The sequence below is a fragment of the Lissotriton vulgaris genome, chromosome 9, assembly GCF_964263255.1.
Source record: "Lissotriton vulgaris chromosome 9, aLisVul1.2, whole genome shotgun sequence".
NCBI classification, from domain to species: domain Eukaryota; kingdom Metazoa; phylum Chordata; class Amphibia; order Caudata; family Salamandridae; genus Lissotriton; species Lissotriton vulgaris.
The window spans coordinates 185,664,249-185,684,584 of record NC_141697.1 but is presented as its reverse complement, the minus strand read 5'-3'; the positions used below and the strand labels follow the sequence as shown (position 1 = coordinate 185,684,584).

At 40.4% G+C, this 20,336-nt stretch overlaps 1 protein-coding gene across 2 annotated transcripts in view; it reads right to left on the bottom strand.

Annotated features, from left to right (window-relative positions):
- DMAC2L (distal membrane arm assembly component 2 like) overlaps positions 1–20,336 on the bottom strand; it is a 126,486-nt gene that overhangs the window by 32,346 nt on the left and 73,804 nt on the right. For both annotated transcript variants that reach the window (XM_086937296.1, XM_086937297.1), the window contains one exon: positions 2,968–3,069. In XM_086937296.1, coding sequence (XP_086793422.1) covers positions 2,968–3,069 — 102 coding nt within the window. The remainder of the gene's footprint in view (positions 1–2,967; positions 3,070–20,336) is intronic.

Below are 20,336 nucleotides of genomic sequence, written 5' to 3'. Positions count from 1 at the left end.
ACTCCGCTTCATGGGCTGGTTCTTGGATAGGCGGGGGTAGCTCAATTTGGTTACAATACAGCCACACATAATTTCTTAAAAGGGGTGGGTATGAGGTACATACTTTTGGATTTGTAGTCTCAACCTATCCCGGCCGTTCATAAAGTTCTATATCATACTAAGTCAGATCGGCCTGACTCTCCATTAAGTGGCTGTCACTATTTTAAAATAGAAATGAACCTTTGTTACCTCTCCTCATTTGGTCACACTAAAACCCACTCGGGCCAAATCTCCTCAGTGGATTACTGTCAGCGCTGGAGTGAGTTTGAAAACAGCAAGGAGTTTGATTTAAGGGGTGTAATTTGAACTCTCTCTTGCCTGCCTTTAAAAGCTAGAACAAACCGTTTTTTAGATCCGACCCCCAAAAAGGGGGCTATGAGCTAGTTTCACTTTCTTTAAATCATTTTGGGCCTCATTTGCTCTTTCTGTGCCGAATGAAGGTTGGCTTGATTTCACAAGGCTTGCCTGATTTGGCTGTGTTGTAGGGTTAGGATTTCCCACTTGACCTTCAACAATGCCTTGCCAATCTTACGATCCTTACCACACATAATATGGGGTCCTGGTGTCTGGGATAGCCCACTAAACGCACTGATTTTGATGGTCTGTTTAGAGTTCTGGCGGTAGGGACTCTTCCTTCTACTAAAATGGTTGACTAAGCTAAATGTCAAGAAAGCCTGATTTATTCCATATTTTTACCCTAACTGGTTGATTAGCCCAGGACAACGGGATAGATGAACACCATCAGTTTTTAAGGAATTGGAGGAATCAGTAGATTAGCATAACCCCTTGACTCAGATTCGACAGAGGTGCTTCGTTGTTGTAAGGCTTAGCATGGCTTTAATGCCTTCTAATAGTAATATCTGCTTGGCCTGCTGAAAATTCTCGTACACCAGGGATTTTAGCATCCCCTAAAATGTTGTTTGCCTTGCATTAATGTTAACAGGTTCAACATGGAAAATGTGTGAGCACTGTGTAATGAATTGAGAAAGGAAGTGTTGTGCTTCAGTGAATGTGTGGAACCAAGGTCTGTAATCTCAGGCGGAATTCTAAGGGTAACCCGAGGGTTCTACACAGAGCCTTTTCGGCTTCAGAAGATGCCTACCATGTCACTGGCAAATGCAGCCCACTTCTGGGCCTGACTGCTCTTTGTTTCCCTAGACAGGCAGGAGCCAAATCCAGAGAAAATGAAAGAAATTGTCAGAAACAGTTCAGGATTAGACAAAGTGGGTGTTCCCCACTCACAGACTGGGACTGGGTATAAAAGTGTCACTTCAGAATATGTCATGAATGCCATCCAACATCTGGAGACCCAGTGACATTATTGCCAGGCTACTGCCGGAACAGGAATTGTGGACTATAGTTTGGGGAAACAAGGCCTACCCAGTACTTACTACTACTACTAAACTACCTCCCTTAGTCATGTGAAATACAGTGCAAAGTGAAATCTATTGCATTTGTTAATGCATGATTTTTAGGTACTGCTTCCTCCTGACCCATTGAGCTCTCTTTTAGGCACTGAGGAACATGGAGACTGCCTCAACTGTGCAGACACAGAATGTTATAAAGTGGGCAAGCTTGGAATAGAACGCTCTCATAATACAGTCTCGCTCTGACATTAATGTCACTTGTTGAAGGATAAGATGCTGAGTTGACTCAACAGATATTCAAGCTGGCAGGGTGTGAACTGATGATGGCATAAACATTTCTTCTGTAGCCTCATTTACCAACCAATCTATCTCATAGGCTCAGAGTGAGAAAGAAACTGCTCACAAGGGTGTGCTTTTCGGAAAATGATGAGGCATGGTGCTTTTTATTAAATTAGCAATGTGACGTAAGTTGTGCAAATGCTTCTTGCCAACCCCACCCCATGTTTTTATGCAAGGCACCACTATATGTATAAAGAGCAATGCAACTGCAGCATTCTCTTGCTAGAGAAAAGGAAGATATGAGGAAATAATATGTGATGAGGTTTTTCAGTTCTGCGTATGGGCAGACTGGGAAGTCTTGAGCGGCCTGGCATAGGGAATAAAGTGAGATATGACTCACTTTGGACAATGGGAACTTTATATTGGTGTAACACTTTAACCAGCATATAGATATTCATACTTACTAAAGAAATCCATCTAAATCAAACATTGCTATTAACTGCAATGATTTATTTTGTTTTCTAAGAAGAATATCAGAAAATCTTATTTTTTTGTGAACACTAAAATAAGCAGATCTGTGAGTTGCAATTCTTTGCGAAAAAGGCGATCAAGAATATAACATATTTTGGTCACATTTTCATGTATCAGTGCAACTGAAAAGCTGCAATGTGGGCATTTGTTTAGTTCAATCTTGTCCCCTGGTCTGTAGATGTTCCATCTGAGGCAGGACTCTTTTCTTCAGTGAAATAAGAGATATCCCTACCTGCAATGCAGAGATAATTTTATTAAGGTCAGCTTGGAGGAGGTCATACAGAGAATGTACTATAGTTTGTAGGCATCGGTGATTCAAGGTGCTGGTGGTACATGTGCGTGCACCTCCTCATAGCTCCTGGGGCTGTGGGATAGCAGGGCTTGTGACTGCCGCAGCACGCAGCACAAGACACGACCACTGAATTGTAACCTCGGCCCAACCAAGCCTGATGACCACAAATGTTCGTCCAATGCCACAATAAATGAGAGCAGAGACTGACAATGACTGTGGCCGCAGGTTCCTCTCGACCTTCCTAAGTGATGACCACAAAAAGCATTTTCTGTACAAAGTGCAATCAAAGACTGCTTCAGATGGAAGGTAGCAGCTCAGGCAGTTTTGACAAGTTACAATCAGTACTATGACAGAGGACACAAGACTTGAAAAACAAAGAGGGCTTGAGAGAGCAAATTCAATACATATATGTCTATCTCTTAACATGCTTTGTGGTGAGAGTAGGATCTCCTTCCTTACTTGTTGAAAACAGCATTCAGCCATCCCCAGAAGTGCCTGTGTCCAGCAGGAGAAGAAAGCTTCTGCAAGAAGAGTGGCTGGAGACACTTTCGAAACAACATCCTGTTTAATGGGAAAATCAAGAATTATTAGGTGTTCAATAAAGAATGGAGAGAATCCATCGCTAAAAACGGCTGAATTCCACACATTTTAAGATCCCCATATATATATATTTTCAAATAACGAATGTTTCCATTGCACACTAAATTATAACACTTTAAATTAACATCAGTGGAATACACCTTTAAGGTGTCTTTCCATATGAAGATGTGCATGCAGTGTGGTAGTGTGTGAGCTAAAGATATTCATATTTACGTCTGACTGGACAGACTTCAAACAGAATTTACACCAACCTATTTTCATCGCTATTTTTCTAACTAAAACTCAAAATAATGCATGCTGAGCACATTTTAGAAACTTTGATAACTTTAAATGTGTATGAGTTAGCCATACATTGCAACAGGTCTCTGCATTGTCCATGAATACTAGCCTTTTAATTCTACATGAATTATTTACAGCTGTTTTTATATTTCAGAATCCATGGTTTGCGAGATATGGCACCAGAATATTGAAATGTAAATATTGTATGACAAAAATAGTGTGTCCTAAATATTGTTAATGGAAGTATGAACCATTTGCAGTTAATAATAGAAAATCTACACCCAATGTGGAAAAATACTGAAGTCAGACGATATTTTTGTAATCGATATTCTGACACACAACAAGTTTGTAGTAGTTACTACAGCAATTGTCAATATTTAAAATGTGCTTTAAACTTTTTGGGAATGTACCAATATGTAGTTTTAGATTATTTTAGCTGACCATATCATGAATAATCCCACCATTGCTATGAAATATTCTTTTGAAAGTTATTTTCGCAAGGACGTAAGCAGGCCTCTGTTCTTTAGTTTCATTTCAAGAGAACCCCACTGAAATCACTCTAGTACAAACTTCAAAGGCAAAAGCCAGCCATGCGTAACATTTAGAAATAAACGCGAGTTCCTAGTGATGTGAACACGGAGATGTTTTAAGGCATGGGCAAAGTGGACAATTACTGAAAGCTACCGCCTTCCAAGGAGCCCTGGGACAGTGAACTTTTTCTCTTTTTTTATTTTGTCTATTTCTCTAAGTTAACCTTTAACATGGAGCTTGAAGTAGCAGAACATTGGTAATAAAATTCAAGGATATTCCAAACAGGGGCGCTTGAGACGAGCGGGTTGAGATGGACGGTGAACAGGTACAGTAAGGTAAGTTCTGGTTGTCACACAGGTTGTGTTCTTTCATGGGAACTCACAAATTACACTTTTCTTGACAAATCTAGGATTCCAACAACAGCCTCAATAAACAGAAATTATTTTCAGTAGCATTACCCATCTGTCAACAAGGGCTCAGCAGCCTGCGGTGGCTTCTGATAAACCACGACCTGACCAGGAGACACAATGCAATTCGCACAGAAAAACAATTGAGAGGAAAGCACAAATCATGTTAGTTCCCAAGAGGTTTGCAAAAAGCCTTAATGAGTTTTTCTAATAGTTCTTGGTATTTTTAGCCCGTACACTGCATAAGAACATTTAATTATTCAGAACCAAGCAAGCAATAACGCAATGTTTGTTTTTGTATGCACGCAGCAGAAGAAAACAATAATTTAACTAAAGACTTAATCGGGTGCCAGAAGGACAAAGGCTGTTTTGAATAACTCCATGGCACCTGCAGCACTAACATACTGAAGAGCGGGAAGGCCAGACTAAATATTTAACGGTGGGTCAGTTAAGCAGAACTATGAACAATCGCATCTAGAAAGTGAGACATTCACAAACATTTATTTGGTGTGCGAAAAAAATTACGATAAAGATGCAGGCTCAAGTGAAAACCTGAAAGTAAATGTACTTGGAAAAAAAAGGTATGACAGTAAAAAGTTTATACTGCGCAAAAATACCATTAGGCATTAAGGTGCTAAAACTCCCAAAAAACAGAACTTAAGAAACATGAACAACAGAGCGACAAAGCACAGTTTTCCGGGAGAAGAGTCACATTTTAAGATTCTTCCTAAACAGAAGATGATTGTCTAATTCAGAAATATGTCGAGGAAGTGAGTTTCGAAGTTTGGCTGTAGCATGGACAAAGGATCTGCTTCCCCATCTTGCCCTACAAAACCTAGGGAATAGCAACAATTTACTCTGTGCTGAGCGCAGGTTTCTCCTAGGTAGGTACCTTTGAAACTTAGACCTAAAAAATTGAGGACTCCGATTGTGTGAAGCTCTGTGCGCTATGCACAGAACCTTAAAACAAAATTCTCTTCTTTACTGGGAGCCAATGCAAATTTTTTTAATTCCCCAGATACCGACAGATTAAAAGGAATGTCAAGAATAAGCTGAGTGACTGTAATGTGTATCGTTTGAAGTTTGGTTAATGATCCTTGGATGACGGTACGATATAATTAATTCGGGGTGGATTAAGACCTTTAGGTGCCTTAAGCACTTACAAGATTTCGGTTCCCCTCTTCTATATCTAATTCAAAATGTAACAATAATAAACCTCACAATAAAATTTTAGTTTTCGAAATGAAACAAAACTTACAGTAAGATGGAAAATAATGTTTACTTTTCTATACTTCCACTTTAATTATAGGTTCAGCTGCACCATTTGCAGTTTTGCACAATATGGTCCATGGTAAATCCGGCAATGGAAAATTTCTATGGTGCCCCCTTGCCTTGATGCCCAAAGCATGTGCTTATTTTGCTTAATGGTTAATCCAGCCCTGAATGCATTACTGTAATCCAACCTCGAGAAGATCAGTGCTAGGATGACAGTTTTCTGAGCAACCTCCGGAAAAATAGGAAACATTTTCTTCAGAGATCAAATGATGTTAAAGCTCTTAAGAGGAGACAGTCCGATTAACTTGGGTATTTATCAGCATTTAGTTTTAAATAATTTTTCTTAATTAAATTACTGATTGCCAACATGCAGTTCCTACAATTCTGAGCAACTAGGTGTGAACATCATCTGTATCCTGTTACGAGTATCATCAGTGTACGACTACGCTAAAACCAAACAACTGAATAAGCTTGGCCAATGATGAAACATACAATTTAACTTAGTAGGACTAAGGGTTGAACCATGTGCACCTCACAGGGTAAGGAATACTTACTTTTTACTGACTGGGTCCTTCCTGATAGAAAAGAACTAGGGGCCAGATGTAGGTAAATTCAATTTAGCGATTCCTTAATAGCGATTTTTACCGAATCGCTATTAAGGACTCGCTAATTTGAATGTAGGTAGGAATCACAAAGATTCCTTAATATTCCTTAATTGCGAATCGCAAATTGAGATTCGCAATCAGGGAATACCATCCCAAAAGGCCCATAGGAATGAATAGGATTTGCGCCCGCAATTTGCGAGTAACCAAGATGCACTCTAAAATTGCGGGCCCGATTTCAAGGGTGCAAGGGTTCCAAAAGGAAACCCTGTTGCACCCCTAAAATGTGTATGTGTGCACATATGGAGCACATACATGCCCTAAGGGCATAAATGTGTGCCACATGTCACTTTAAAAAAAGCAAAAAAGTGCTTTTTTAAAGGAAATCGCTATTTACCACCAACTTGAAGTTGGTGGTAATTAGCGATTCCTTAAGGCTAAAGTGCGCTGTCTTTTGTGCTACTTACATTGCATTTAAGGAATCGCAATTTGTGATTCCTTAAATGCAATTGCAAAATAGGGATTTGCAATTTTTGCGATTCCTTATTTTGCGAGTAGGTTTAATGTTACCTACATTGCTCAAAGCCAAATTGCGGTTGCAAAGGCTGAAATTCTGCGAAGTTCGGCGTTTGTGATCGCTATTTGGCTTCCTACATCTGGCCCAAAGTCGACTAAGTCCCTGTGCCTTCAGTCCCAAGCTAAGAAAGGTGAGCTATCAAACGTGAAGGTGACACAGTATCACAGGGAGCAGACAAATCTAGCACGATGAATACTACAGCCTCACCCACATCCACTATTGAACCGATATTGCCCACTGCTGCCACTAGGGCATGCTCATTACAGTGTCCATTTCTGAAACCAATTTGAGATGGATCCAGCAGATCATAGTTATCAAGCAAAGCGGTCAGTTCTTGATTCAGGTGTTTTCCCAGTACTTAGCAGGAAACAGTAGCAGGGAGATGGGGTGAGAGTTTGTGAAGTCTTTAGGGTCCAGATTGGCTTTTTAATCAAAGCAATCACTATTGCTGCTTTCCAAGCCTTCAGAAAACAATCAGATTCGATTACAGAAATAAGTGTCAATGCCAGATGGTTGCCTTCTACATCAGAGACCAGATGTAGAATTTTAGGCGGACACAGATCCAATGGGAAGATCACACTTGGGGCCTGATTAGGATCGCGGTTTTACCGCATCCTCCGGGCCGGCGGAAGCCACCGCCGGCCCGGAGGATGCGGGAAAACCGATGCGGAGGCACAGAAGACCCACCGCCAAATTAGGATGGCGGTGGGTCTCAAAATCCGTCCGCTGCTTTTCCGCCGCGGTCGCCTTCCGACCGCGGCGGAAAAGCTCTAACATGGCTGACGGTGTCTGTCAGACACCGGCAGCCATATTAGGATAGTGGAAAACATATGCTTTTCCACGAAGGCTCTTCCGCTGTGGAAAAGCATACGGAGATTGCCTTGGGGGGCCCGTTGCGGGCCCCCTTGATGACGGGGGTGGGGGGTGCACATGGGGGGTACCTATGGTACCCCCCTGCATGTGCGTGGACAAAGCGGCGGGCACCGCGCGGTGCCTGCTGCTTTGTGCACGCAAATGCTGTGCATGCTTTTTTAACATTGCGGCGGGTGCAGCTTGAAGCTGCACCCGCCGCAATGTTAAAGATTGAGGATGTGACCGCCACCCTGGCGGTCACATCCTAATCTGCACGGAGGGACCTCCGCAGCCCCTGCGGACGGTCCCTCCTACTCTATGGTGTCGGACGGACTCAGGTCCGTCCGCCATCATAATCGCCCCCTTGGTGTTCAGAATGAGTGCCTTCACTTGAGAGGTGGGAGAAAGTAGACACAATTGTAGTATTTTCTGCCTCCAAAGAAACAGGAACATTATCTGATTGCACAAGCTCATGTGTGTTGGGAAATTCTGAAAAAAATACTACAAATCTTCGTTTGAAAAAACAAGGTCAGATTATCACAAAAAGATTGTAATAATAGGATTTTTGGGACCTGAGAGCATATTAATTATTTCAAAAAAGGTGTTATTAAATTCAGAAGTGCAATATTGAGAATTCTACTAAAAAGGGTCATGTTTATAAGCACAAATTAAGGACTATATTTCATTATTTCCTTTGAGTCGTATGTTAAATGCCATTTTTGTTTTTAACTGGCAACACGATTGTATCAGCAATCTAAGATTGTCCGAGAACCATGGAGCAGATGGTTTAGCCCAATTTTCAATCACAGTTTTAAATAGGGCAACAGTTTCAGAGTCCTTCGTAAGCCAGTCATGAAAATGTGCTGTAACCACTTCGAAAACTTGATGGGAAATACAAGAAGTAGCAATTAAGAACTGATTAAAAGTGTTTACCATCACATTTTTCCAGTCCTAAATCTTAGTCCTCACAGGGTGGCGTTTCCGAAAGTTTGTAAAGAAAGGCAACTTAAGAGAAAATCCAAGAGCACTATGGGCAGACCATGTGAGGGGGCACTTTGTCAACTTGAAGGAGGAGGTTGTTAGTGAAAATACCATCAAGAGAGTCGCCAGCCAAATGAGTAGGTAGATCTACAAGTTGCAGGAGACAGAAGCTAGTCAAAATGTCAATGAGCGAGTATCCGAACAAGAGGACATTTTCAAACAAAAATTAAAGCCCCCAGAATGGTAAAGTTCAATTTATGATGAAAAGGTTCTAATAGGTACAAATAAGTGAAACAAAATCTTCCCTTTGTCCAGAAGGGTGATAAATAATAGGCCCAAAAAGGTAAAGGTATCATGAATTTCCAAATAGAAGATTATAAACACTCCTGCCGAGCAATCAGAATTCAAGCGATATTTATAAACATCAAATATACTTTAAAGAAAATCAATTTAGCAAGTATGAAAGCAAAAAAGTCCAAAATTTCATCCAATAATTTTTCAGACTCCCGGGTCTTATGATACATTGATCCGTATTTTAATTTCAATTCCTCAAAGTCCAATCCAAGCGCTGTTCGGGTCAAGAATCAGTCCAAGGTTCAAGTTACAATGTTCAGAAAACAATCAGAATTCCCAAAGAAAAACAATCACTGCAGCCAACACGTGTTTCGTAGGGCATTAATCTCATGCCACATAACTTCCTCAGGGCTGCAAGCCAAAATAATAAAACAATAATAAATCTTACTGACAATAATCAGGTTAAGAATATACTCTTAATAAAGTCACCACCTAAGTGAAAGAAAACATAGTACCCTTAATCAAGTGACAAATTCAAATAATACAGTTTGTGACAGTCCCGGTGTCAGCAGTATAAATACAACAAAACATTCCGAAATATTACCAAATCCAAAAGAGTATATATGACAATGTACATTCTTCACAAGAAATAAGTCGTTATCAACATTATCAAACTCTTTCTCATAAGTCTATATATAAAAGTTGTAGTCAAAGGAACGATATGAAGAAACTCTTAGTTTTGTCACCTAAGTCCATCTCACAATTTCTTTCTATAATAAAGGACCCATATGAGTACAACATACAGTAGCAAAAAAGTGACACAAGCCCTTGCAATAAGAACCTTGATATAGAAGACAATAGTGTAGTTAAGTAGAGATAGCAAGGCTAAATGTAACAGATCATGACATTAATACCTGAAAAACAATATCTAATCTGTTTTACCTTTTCTCTCTTAGTCTTCGTTCACCACGTTTATTTATTTCGTTTGTCAGTTCCAAGATTTGCAGAAACTATAACAAAGAGCCATGTCATTAGACTCATACTACTAAGATACATTTAACACTGGAATATCTATTCAATAATTCCCTTACCAGTATCTCAATGCGAAGGGGTTTGTTGTGGTTAACTTCCAATATCCATATCTGTGTTTATATCATCATATCTTCTATGACTGGTTCTAAAATACAAGAACCAAAAAATCCAAGGACCTGTCGCCAAATAATAACTCGTGTATTTTAAATGGCAAGTGTATAACCCTTACCTGTATCCCCCTTCCCGACTTCACGTATCTCGAGTCCGGCTCTATCGAGTGTCGGCGTCTTCTGTGAGCGCCATGTTGTTTATGTAAACGTTATGAACGCGGAGCGTAAACTCGCCGCCATATTTGAATGGGTTACCGCGTTCATAAAGACTTATTGCCTGCATTACTTGTAACCTCTATTTCATATATCGGCATACCAGTTGGAATAAAATAAACTATAACAAGGCTAATGAAATAGATTTAGAAAATCGGCGTTTTTTGTGGACGTCATGTTATGAAAGCGACCAATGCAGTAATAATGGAACAGTAATATAAGATGTGGCCGCCATATTTAAATGACTCTTCACCTCCGTGAGAGTGCATATTTGCCCAATCATTAATATGTAAAAAAAGTTCAGAGATTTACGAGACTCTTACAAGGAACAAATATATACCTTGTGTCCAATTGCTAGTTTAAAGAGATATATATATTTTCAATATTGGGTCATAATAAAACATAATAAATACTGGGGGGAGGTAATGGGCCTGGTATAGTGAAGAGCGAAAATTGATAAGAAATATGTAATGATGCGTGTTATGCGCTAATTAACCATGCGTATGTATCGAGTAATTCGCTTTTCCAACGTTATTTAACATATAAGGTGACATTGCTCTGAGTCCCTCATAACTTTTCCTCAGTACTCCAGTTCACATAAAATTAGAGGTTGTCGTGGCATTAGCATTCTAGTTCCTCAGGTATCAACTAGAAACTATTTTTACACATTATAATCTGAGTAATCAATTTTACAGACTAAAAGCCAGATCACAAACATCAGCTGCATCTTTAAATTTTTAGAATTACAATATAGCTATTCTCCCAGAAAGTACTGTAATTCTGTGTCAATATTGAGCCCTTCTTCTACGGCCCGAAGGACCATAATCCATCGGGCCTCTCTTCGTCTCAGTTTCAATAATCTGTCTCCTCCACGTCTGTCCAAAGTCACATGTTCTATTCCGTGAAAGGAGAATTTGTGATTATCAGAGTCAAGTCTATTCTGAATGGAATGTGAGGCTATGGGGTACCTTGTGTCACCATTCTTAAGTGCCCGGTAGTGCTCTACCATCCGGTCCTTAAGTCTTCTGACCGTACTACCGACATATATCTTCCCACACAGGCAGACAATAACATAAATAACAAAGGTGGTTTCACAGTTAATGAAAGAGTCAATATAAAAAATGCCTGTGTTATTATATTCAAATTTCACAACCTTTCTTTTGGCCCACCAACACGAACTGCAGTTTCCACAGTAGTGGAAGCCCTTCGGACGATTTCGCAACCAATCACTTTGTCCAGGATAAGAGATTGGTTTAGGGTAACTGGGGCTTACAATATTGGCAATGGATAATCCCTTCCTGAAAGTAATACTAGGTTTTTCCGTAAGGTAAGGTTTCAAGTCTTTATCTGAGTGTAATATATGCCAATATTTCCTCATAATACCATACAGTTTATTACTTCCAGTGCCAAAATACGTAATCATTCTAATCTTTTGACTCTTACCCATAGTCTCATTCTTTTTCTTTGATAACAGAGTATCTTCTCGTTTCAGTTTTTGTACCTTTCTAACAGCTTTGGTCACAGTTGTATTTTCATATCCTCTATTTCTAAATCTCATTACCATGTCTTTAACATTAGCATCAAAGTCAGTATCTTTGGAGCAGTTTCTTCTTGCTCTAATCATTTCCCCATATGGGATAGAATTGATCTGGCTCTTAGGGTGGCAACTGTCAGCTCTTAGAAGAGCATTACAACTTGTCTCTTTCCGAAACATACGGCTATACAATTTATTCCCCTCAACAAACAATTCTATATCCAGAAAGGTCAATCTCTTCTTATCATACTGGGTTGTAAATGTCATGTTTAAATCATTGGTGTTGAGAAAATTAAAAAAAGATTCAAGTTCTTCTGTTGTACCTCTCCAAAATAACAAACAATCGTCAATGAATCTACCCCAGTAGTATATGTGGTCTATCCATCGGCTGCCCCTGGTGCCCCAAATCCACTCCGCCTCCAGTCTCCCCATGAAGAGGTTCGCGAAGGACGGAGCAAATTTGGAGCCCATCGCAGTCCCAGTCCTTTGTCTATACCAGGTAGATTCAAAGAGAAAGTAGTTGTTCTCAAGAACCAGTCTCGTCATCTCAAGCAACATAGATGAGTGGTCTAGATATACAGCCGGCCGGTTGTTCAAAAAGCTCTCAATGGCTGAAATGCCTTTATCATGATCAATATTTGAATATAACGACACTACATCAAGTGTCGCTAAAATCATGTCATTGTCCCAAGCCACATCATTCATAATATTGAGGACATGTTTAGTGTCCTCAATATGCGAGGGTAAATTCTGCACAAATGGTCTCAGATATGAGTCCACAAATTGAGACAACCTTTCCGTAGGCCCACCAATGCCCGAGATAATCGGTCTCCCTGGCGGTCTTTCTCTGTCCTTATGTACTTTAGGCAAGCAGTACAAACATGGGGCCTTGGGTGATTGAATTTTAAGAAAAAGATATTCATCATAGTCAAGTAAACATTTGTCATACCACTCCTTAAGTTTTACATTTATTTTTGCTTTAACCTTCTCCAAGGGATTAGCAGCCACTTTCTCATAATATTTATCATTGCCCAATTGAGATAAAACTTCATTATTGTAATCACTGCGATTCATCACGACAACGTTGCCACCCTTATCAGCACTTCGTATTATAAGATTAGGATGATCAGTCAACTGTCGCAGTGCCTCCCTTTCTTCTATCTTTAAATTGTCTGGGAATGTTTTTCTATGATGTCGTTCTTTTGTAATCAGGTTGTCAATCTCAAGAGTAACAGCTTTATAAAATGCATCAATAACATTGCCAGTGGACAACTGCGGTGTCCATTTTGACTTGTCTTTGAAACCACTACCTTGAGCTGCACCTGGATTAATCTCAAGGTCTCTCAATAAAGAATTCATAGTTACTGGGTCATCTTCAGATTCAGTAAGGGATAACAACAGTCTTGTATCATGTAGATCTTGAATAGTAATATCAGTGAGTATTGGTTTATTCACAGTATTCACTCTAACATGTTCTTTCTGCGAAAAAAACTTTTTCAACTTAAGTAGACGAACAAATTTATACAAATCAATCTTTGAATCATACCAATCAATATTCTTGGTAGGACAATACCCAAGTCCTTTCTTAAGCACGTTGTTCATACCCACAGACAATTCAATAGAAGATAGGTTGATCACATCAATCTCATTAGTTCCTGTATTTATTTCCTCCATGATCTGAGTCTCTCTCTCATCCCTGGGGCCACCTCTCCTGCGTCTGCCACGGCTTCCTCTCCTTGTCTTGTATTTGGAATATTGCCAAATCTCCCTCCTGTGTCTCGACTCCCTCTTTTGAACCTCTGTACTTCTACTAAAAAATTAGTATTATTCGCAGCATCTCCACTAAGGACATTGGGAGCATCTGTAGTGCCTCCATCTGTAGATATGCTACTCGATGAGGTATTTACAGCTGAGCTGAGTGGTGTCATATTCCTCCTATTTCCTTGCCCCGTATGAAACAGGTAATCAAACTTACGCGCAAAAGTGAATACCCTGCCAGCTGTATAATCTTGCTCATCCCTCTTCAGTTTACGCGCTTTTCTTCTCTTGATATCTGCTTGAAGATTAGTCAAGATCTCGTCTAGCATATTATAGTTTTTCATAGTTGCCTCAGGAAGATTAAGTAATTTAATTTCATCTTCACATGTTTTAATCTCAACTAAAAGTTTCTCAATTTTGCGCTCAGCATTATCAATTAGTATCCTTATTAAGTTGCACGAACTGCTGGTTAACTCATGCTCCCATTTGTCCAGTAAGTCTGGCTCTAAATCTTCATAAGTTGGCATTATGGTAGATCTCAGACCTCTCGGAATGCGGTTCAGATTGAGATATTGTTTAAGTGTTACCGCATCCCACCATTTATTAAGTTCCGCTCTCTTAAGTTTTTCCAATCTGATGAATTTGGCTCTAAGACCTTCCTGTTTTGCTGGTGTCGTCGAGGCTACTGCTACATTCACAGATGAGCCAGTACTCAAATTTCTGAATAAATCCAATGCTTCTTGTTCCCTATTCATTGTTATCACAAAAGCCACTGCGGCAGCCCAACCCAAATAATAAATATACAAACTAATTAGGTAACAGGGAAGTAGGGCGCACAGCTAAGAGTATGGCTTAAAGTAAACTCCTCACATATCTAAATAGATTGCTGCTAGGCTGGAAAGGGAGGTTACCCAACCCCCTTAAAACCTCGTGGACGAGTCCAAGAATAAAGCTTATAAACACTCCTGCCGAGCAATCAGAATTCAAGCGATATTTATAAACATCAAATATACTTTAAAGAAAATCAATTTAGCAAGTATGAAAGCAAAAAAGTCCAAAATTTCATCCAATAATTTTTCAGACTCCCGGGTCTTATGATACATTGATCCGTATTTTAATTTCAATTCCTCAAAGTCCAATCCAAGCGCTGTTCGGGTCAAGAATCAGTCCAAGGTTCAAGTTACAATGTTCAGAAAACAATCAGAATTCCCAAAGAAAAACAATCACTGCAGCCAACACGTGTTTCGTAGGGCATTAATCTCATGCCACATAACTTCCTCAGGGCTGCAAGCCAAAATAATAAAACAATAATAAATCTTACTGACAATAATCAGGTTAAGAATATACTCTTAATAAAGTCACCACCTAAGTGAAAGAAAACATAGTACCCTTAATCAAGTGACAAATTCAAATAATACAGTTTGTGACAGTCCCGGTGTCAGCAGTATAAATACAACAAAACATTCCGAAATATTACCAAATCCAAAAGAGTATATATGACAATGTACATTCTTCACAAGAAATAAGTCGTTATCAACATTATCAAACTCTTTCTCATAAGTCTATATATAAAAGTTGTAGTCAAAGGAACGATATGAAGAAACTCTTAGTTTTGTCACCTAAGTCCATCTCACAATTTCTTTCTATAATAAAGGACCCATATGAGTACAACATACAGTAGCAAAAAAGTGACACAAGCCCTTGCAATAAGAACCTTGATATAGAAGACAATAGTGTAGTTAAGTAGAGATAGCAAGGCTAAATGTAACAGATCATGACATTAATACCTGAAAAACAATATCTAATCTGTTTTACCTTTTCTCTCTTAGTCTTCGTTCACCACGTTTATTTATTTCGTTTGTCAGTTCCAAGATTTGCAGAAACTATAACAAAGAGCCATGTCATTAGACTCATACTACTAAGATACATTTAACACTGGAATATCTATTCAATAATTCCCTTACCAGTATCTCAATGCGAAGGGGTTTGTTGTGGTTAACTTCCAATATCCATATCTGTGTTTATATCATCATATCTTCTATGACTGGTTCTAAAATACAAGAACCAAAAAATCCAAGGACCTGTCGCCAAATAATAACTCGTGTATTTTAAATGGCAAGTGTATAACCCTTACCTGTATCCCCCTTCCCGACTTCACGTATCTCGAGTCCGGCTCTATCGAGTGTCGGCGTCTTCTGTGAGCGCCATGTTGTTTATGTAAACGTTATGAACGCGGAGCGTAAACTCGCCGCCATATTTGAATGGGTTACCGCGTTCATAAAGACTTATTGCCTGCATTACTTGTAACCTCTATTTCATATATCGGCATACCAGTTGGAATAAAATAAACTATAACAAGGCTAATGAAATAGATTTAGAAAATCGGCGTTTTTTGTGGACGTCATGTTATGAAAGCGACCAATGCAGTAATAATGGAACAGTAATATAAGATGTGGCCGCCATATTTAAATGACTCTTCACCTCCGTGAGAGTGCATATTTGCCCAATCATTAATATGTAAAAAAAGTTCAGAGATTTACGAGACTCTTACAAGGAACAAATATATACCTTGTGTCCAATTGCTAGTTTAAAGAGATATATATATTTTCAATATTGGGTCATAATAAAACATAATAAATACTGGGGGGAGGTAATGGGCCTGGTATAGTGAAGAGCGAAAATTGATAAGAAATATGTAATGATGCGTGTTATGCGCTAATTAACCATGCGTATGTATCGAGTAATTCGCTTTTCCAACGTTATTTAACATATAAGGTGACATTGCTCTGAGTCCCTCATAACTTTTCCTCAGTACTCCAGTTCACATAAAATTAGAGGTTGTCGTGGCATTAGCATTCTAGTTCCTCAGGTATCAACTAGAAACTATTTTTACACATTATAATCTGAGTAATCAATTTTACAGACTAAAAGCCAGATCACAAACATCAGCTGCATCTTTAAATTTTTAGAATTACAATATAGCTATTCTCCCAGAAAGTACTGTAATTCTGTGTCAATATTGAGCCCTTCTTCTACGGCCCGAAGGACCATAATCCATCGGGCCTCTCTTCGTCTCAGTTTCAATAATCTGTCTCCTCCACGTCTGTCCAAAGTCACATGTTCTATTCCGTGAAAGGAGAATTTGTGATTATCAGAGTCAAGTCTATTCTGAATGGAATGTGAGGCTATGGGGTACCTTGTGTCACCATTCTTAAGTGCCCGGTAGTGCTCTACCATCCGGTCCTTAAGTCTTCTGACCGTACTACCGACATATATCTTCCCACACAGGCAGACAATAACATAAATAACAAAGGTGGTTTCACAGTTAATGAAAGAGTCAATATAAAAAATGCCTGTGTTATTATATTCAAATTTCACAACCTTTCTTTTGGCCCACCAACACGAACTGCAGTTTCCACAGTAGTGGAAGCCCTTCGGACGATTTCGCAACCAATCACTTTGTCCAGGATAAGAGATTGGTTTAGGGTAACTGGGGCTTACAATATTGGCAATGGATAATCCCTTCCTGAAAGTAATACTAGGTTTTTCCGTAAGGTAAGGTTTCAAGTCTTTATCTGAGTGTAATATATGCCAATATTTCCTCATAATACCATACAGTTTATTACTTCCAGTGCCAAAATACGTAATCATTCTAATCTTTTGACTCTTACCCATAGTCTCATTCTTTTTCTTTGATAACAGAGTATCTTCTCGTTTCAGTTTTTGTACCTTTCTAACAGCTTTGGTCACAGTTGTATTTTCATATCCTCTATTTCTAAATCTCATTACCATGTCTTTAACATTAGCATCAAAGTCAGTATCTTTGGAGCAGTTTCTTCTTGCTCTAATCATTTCCCCATATGGGATAGAATTGATCTGGCTCTTAGGGTGGCAACTGTCAGCTCTTAGAAGAGCATTACAACTTGTCTCTTTCCGAAACATACGGCTATACAATTTATTCCCCTCAACAAACAATTCTATATCCAGAAAGGTCAATCTCTTCTTATCATACTGGGTTGTAAATGTCATGTTTAAATCATTGGTGTTGAGAAAATTAAAAAAAGATTCAAGTTCTTCTGTTGTACCTCTCCAAAATAACAAACAATCGTCAATGAATCTACCCCAGTAGTATATGTGGTCTATCCATCGGCTGCCCCTGGTGCATAAGACCCGGGAGTCTGAAAAATTATTGGATGAAATTTTGGACTTTTTTGCTTTCATACTTGCTAAATTGATTTTCTTTAAAGTATATTTGATGTTTATAAATATCGCTTGAATTCTGATTGCTCGGCAGGAGTGTTTATAAGCTTTATTCTTGGACTCGTCCACGAGGTTTTAAGGGGGTTGGGTAACCTCCCTTTCCAGCCTAGCAGCAATCTATTTAGATATGTGAGGAGTTTACTTTAAGCCATACTCTTAGCTGTGCGCCCTACTTCCCTGTTACCTAATTAGTTTGTATATCCAAATAGAAGATAACTGCCTTGCACACAGGGGAGATGAGGGGTGTGATGATACACTGAAAATGATAACGTAAAATATCTGACAGACCCCCATTCCTTGTTCTTGCGATCCTGACGCATAATACTAAATCCTACAGGTAACGCCTCATCTAAATCTGGATCCGAAAAATCAGGAGCCCAACTATCTGTTACAAATACACAATTAGGGTTATAAGACTTGGAAAATTCCCAAAATTTCATTTTATTCTTAATAAGGGAACAGGTTTTAACAAGAAAAAACGTGTTCGCAGAAAGCTCAGCTTCGTTCCCAGACAACCCTGATGAATGTGCAGCAGGAGGAACCAAAGGGTTTGCTGTTTTAGGGAGCACCAGACAGGTATGGAAGCGGCATAGCGCACACTTAACTTTGCTGCTTGAATCTAGAGCCGCCAGGTTGAGCTGGGGGGGGGGGGCAGAAATGGCTAGTGCCATTCACCTGATGATTCAAAAGGCATTTAGGCGAGTAAGTGATATGTGAATCCCCATCCAGTTTGGGAGGTCCAGGGATTCTGGCACATGGCTGGCGTCAGGTGGGCTTGCCTGTGGCATGCCTTTGGGGTGCCTGCTGCGCGGACGCGCTGCTATACAGTTTAAAAAGCCCACTATGCAAAGGGGACATGGATAGGCCGTGAAACGTCAGCCAAAAATCATAATGGATAAAGTAATATAGCGAACTGGAGTCCAGCAACTCCAACTTGCATTCAAAGGCTCCCCTTTGAAGCAAGTTGTAATGATGTGTGTTACCCCCAGTAACCACGCTGCAGTCGCTGTATATTTAAAGCCTTTATTAACATTTCTTTCCCTATAGAGCGCCGAGCATGTCTTGCTCGTATCCGCTCCTTCGCGCCAATCTCGCGCGGGTGCGCGCGCAGCCAAACCTGGCCGCCGGCACGTCACGTCTGGGCGTGACGTGCAACCACTAGACTGCGTCTCTACATATCTCCCCTTTTTTATCAACACAACAATTCTTTACTTACAGTCCACTGTTCATATCATAGTCTCTGAATCTGGCTGGCCTGATCACAGCTCTGCCCCTTTGAGTCAGTCTTACCGGGGTCTTGGGGGTGCCTTCTTCGCTCCTTCCTTTACTCACTGGCGTGGCGGGGCCTCTTTCCTCCTTGCTCAAACTTCCTCCCGCCGTCTGCTCCTGATCACCCCTTCCATTAGCTTCAGGCTCTGTCTCTGACTGGCCTTGCAGGCCAATTTCCTGCCCTTCATCTCCTAGGTCCATTTCGCCGTGGTCCCAGTTCAAAACCTTGTTGCATCTCGCCATGCGGTCCTGTGACCATACATTTCCATCGCTTAGTAGGGCCGCTCTGCCCATTACTTCCTGTACCTGCATGGGCTCGCTATATTTGCTTTCTCCTTTTTTCTGCAATGTGGGCAACTTTACTCGTACCCATTCTCCCTTTTCTAATCCGGTGTTCTTCACATTCCTCCTGTTATCGTAGTGTTTGGTGTAGATTGCTTGTGCCTTTTCCAAGTTCGCTCTCACCACTGCCGGGGACCACTCACTTGTTATCGTTTTCTCCTTCCACACTCTATTGTCTTGAGTGAATGGTTCACGTCCTCTCAGTATCTGGAATGGACTGTATCCTGTGCTCGTTGGGGTGATTCTGTATGCCCACACCATGTGCCATATTTCCACTTCCCAATCCTTGTTGTCTGATATTGCCGCTTGTACCGCCCCCATCACCACTCTGTTAAAACGCTCTACTAGTCTGTTCCCAGCGGGGTGGTATATGGATGTGTGTCTCGCCAGGATGCCATTCCTTTGCATGAAGTTGTTCCATTTCTCTGATCGGAATTGGGGCCCATTGTCACTGAGAATGGCCTTTGGAATACCTTCCCTCACAAAAGTATCTGCCAGGAACTTTACGACAGTCTCTGCGTCCATGGTTTCTTCTATTTTCAGTTCCGGCCACTTCGAGTACCTGTCCACCAAGACACATACGTACTTCTGGACCCCTCGGATGTCCAGAATCGGGCCCAATATGTCCACTGACAGCTCTTCCCATGGGTTTTTTGGGTGATCAAATGTTCCCATTGCAGGGCGCAAGGGTTTGAGAACTTGTCGGCGCCTTGGCATCGAGTGCAGCTTCTGACGTGCCTCTCAGCTCTCAGGTCCATTCCTGGCGCCCAGTAGTCTTTCCTGGCCCTCAGTCTCAGTTTGCTTATGCCTAGGTGTCCGTCGTGGAGCAGGTCCAAAAGTTTACCAATAATGTTGGCCGGGGGAATCACCTTTTTCCCCCTGTGCACGAATATCCCTCTGTCGTCCATCGAC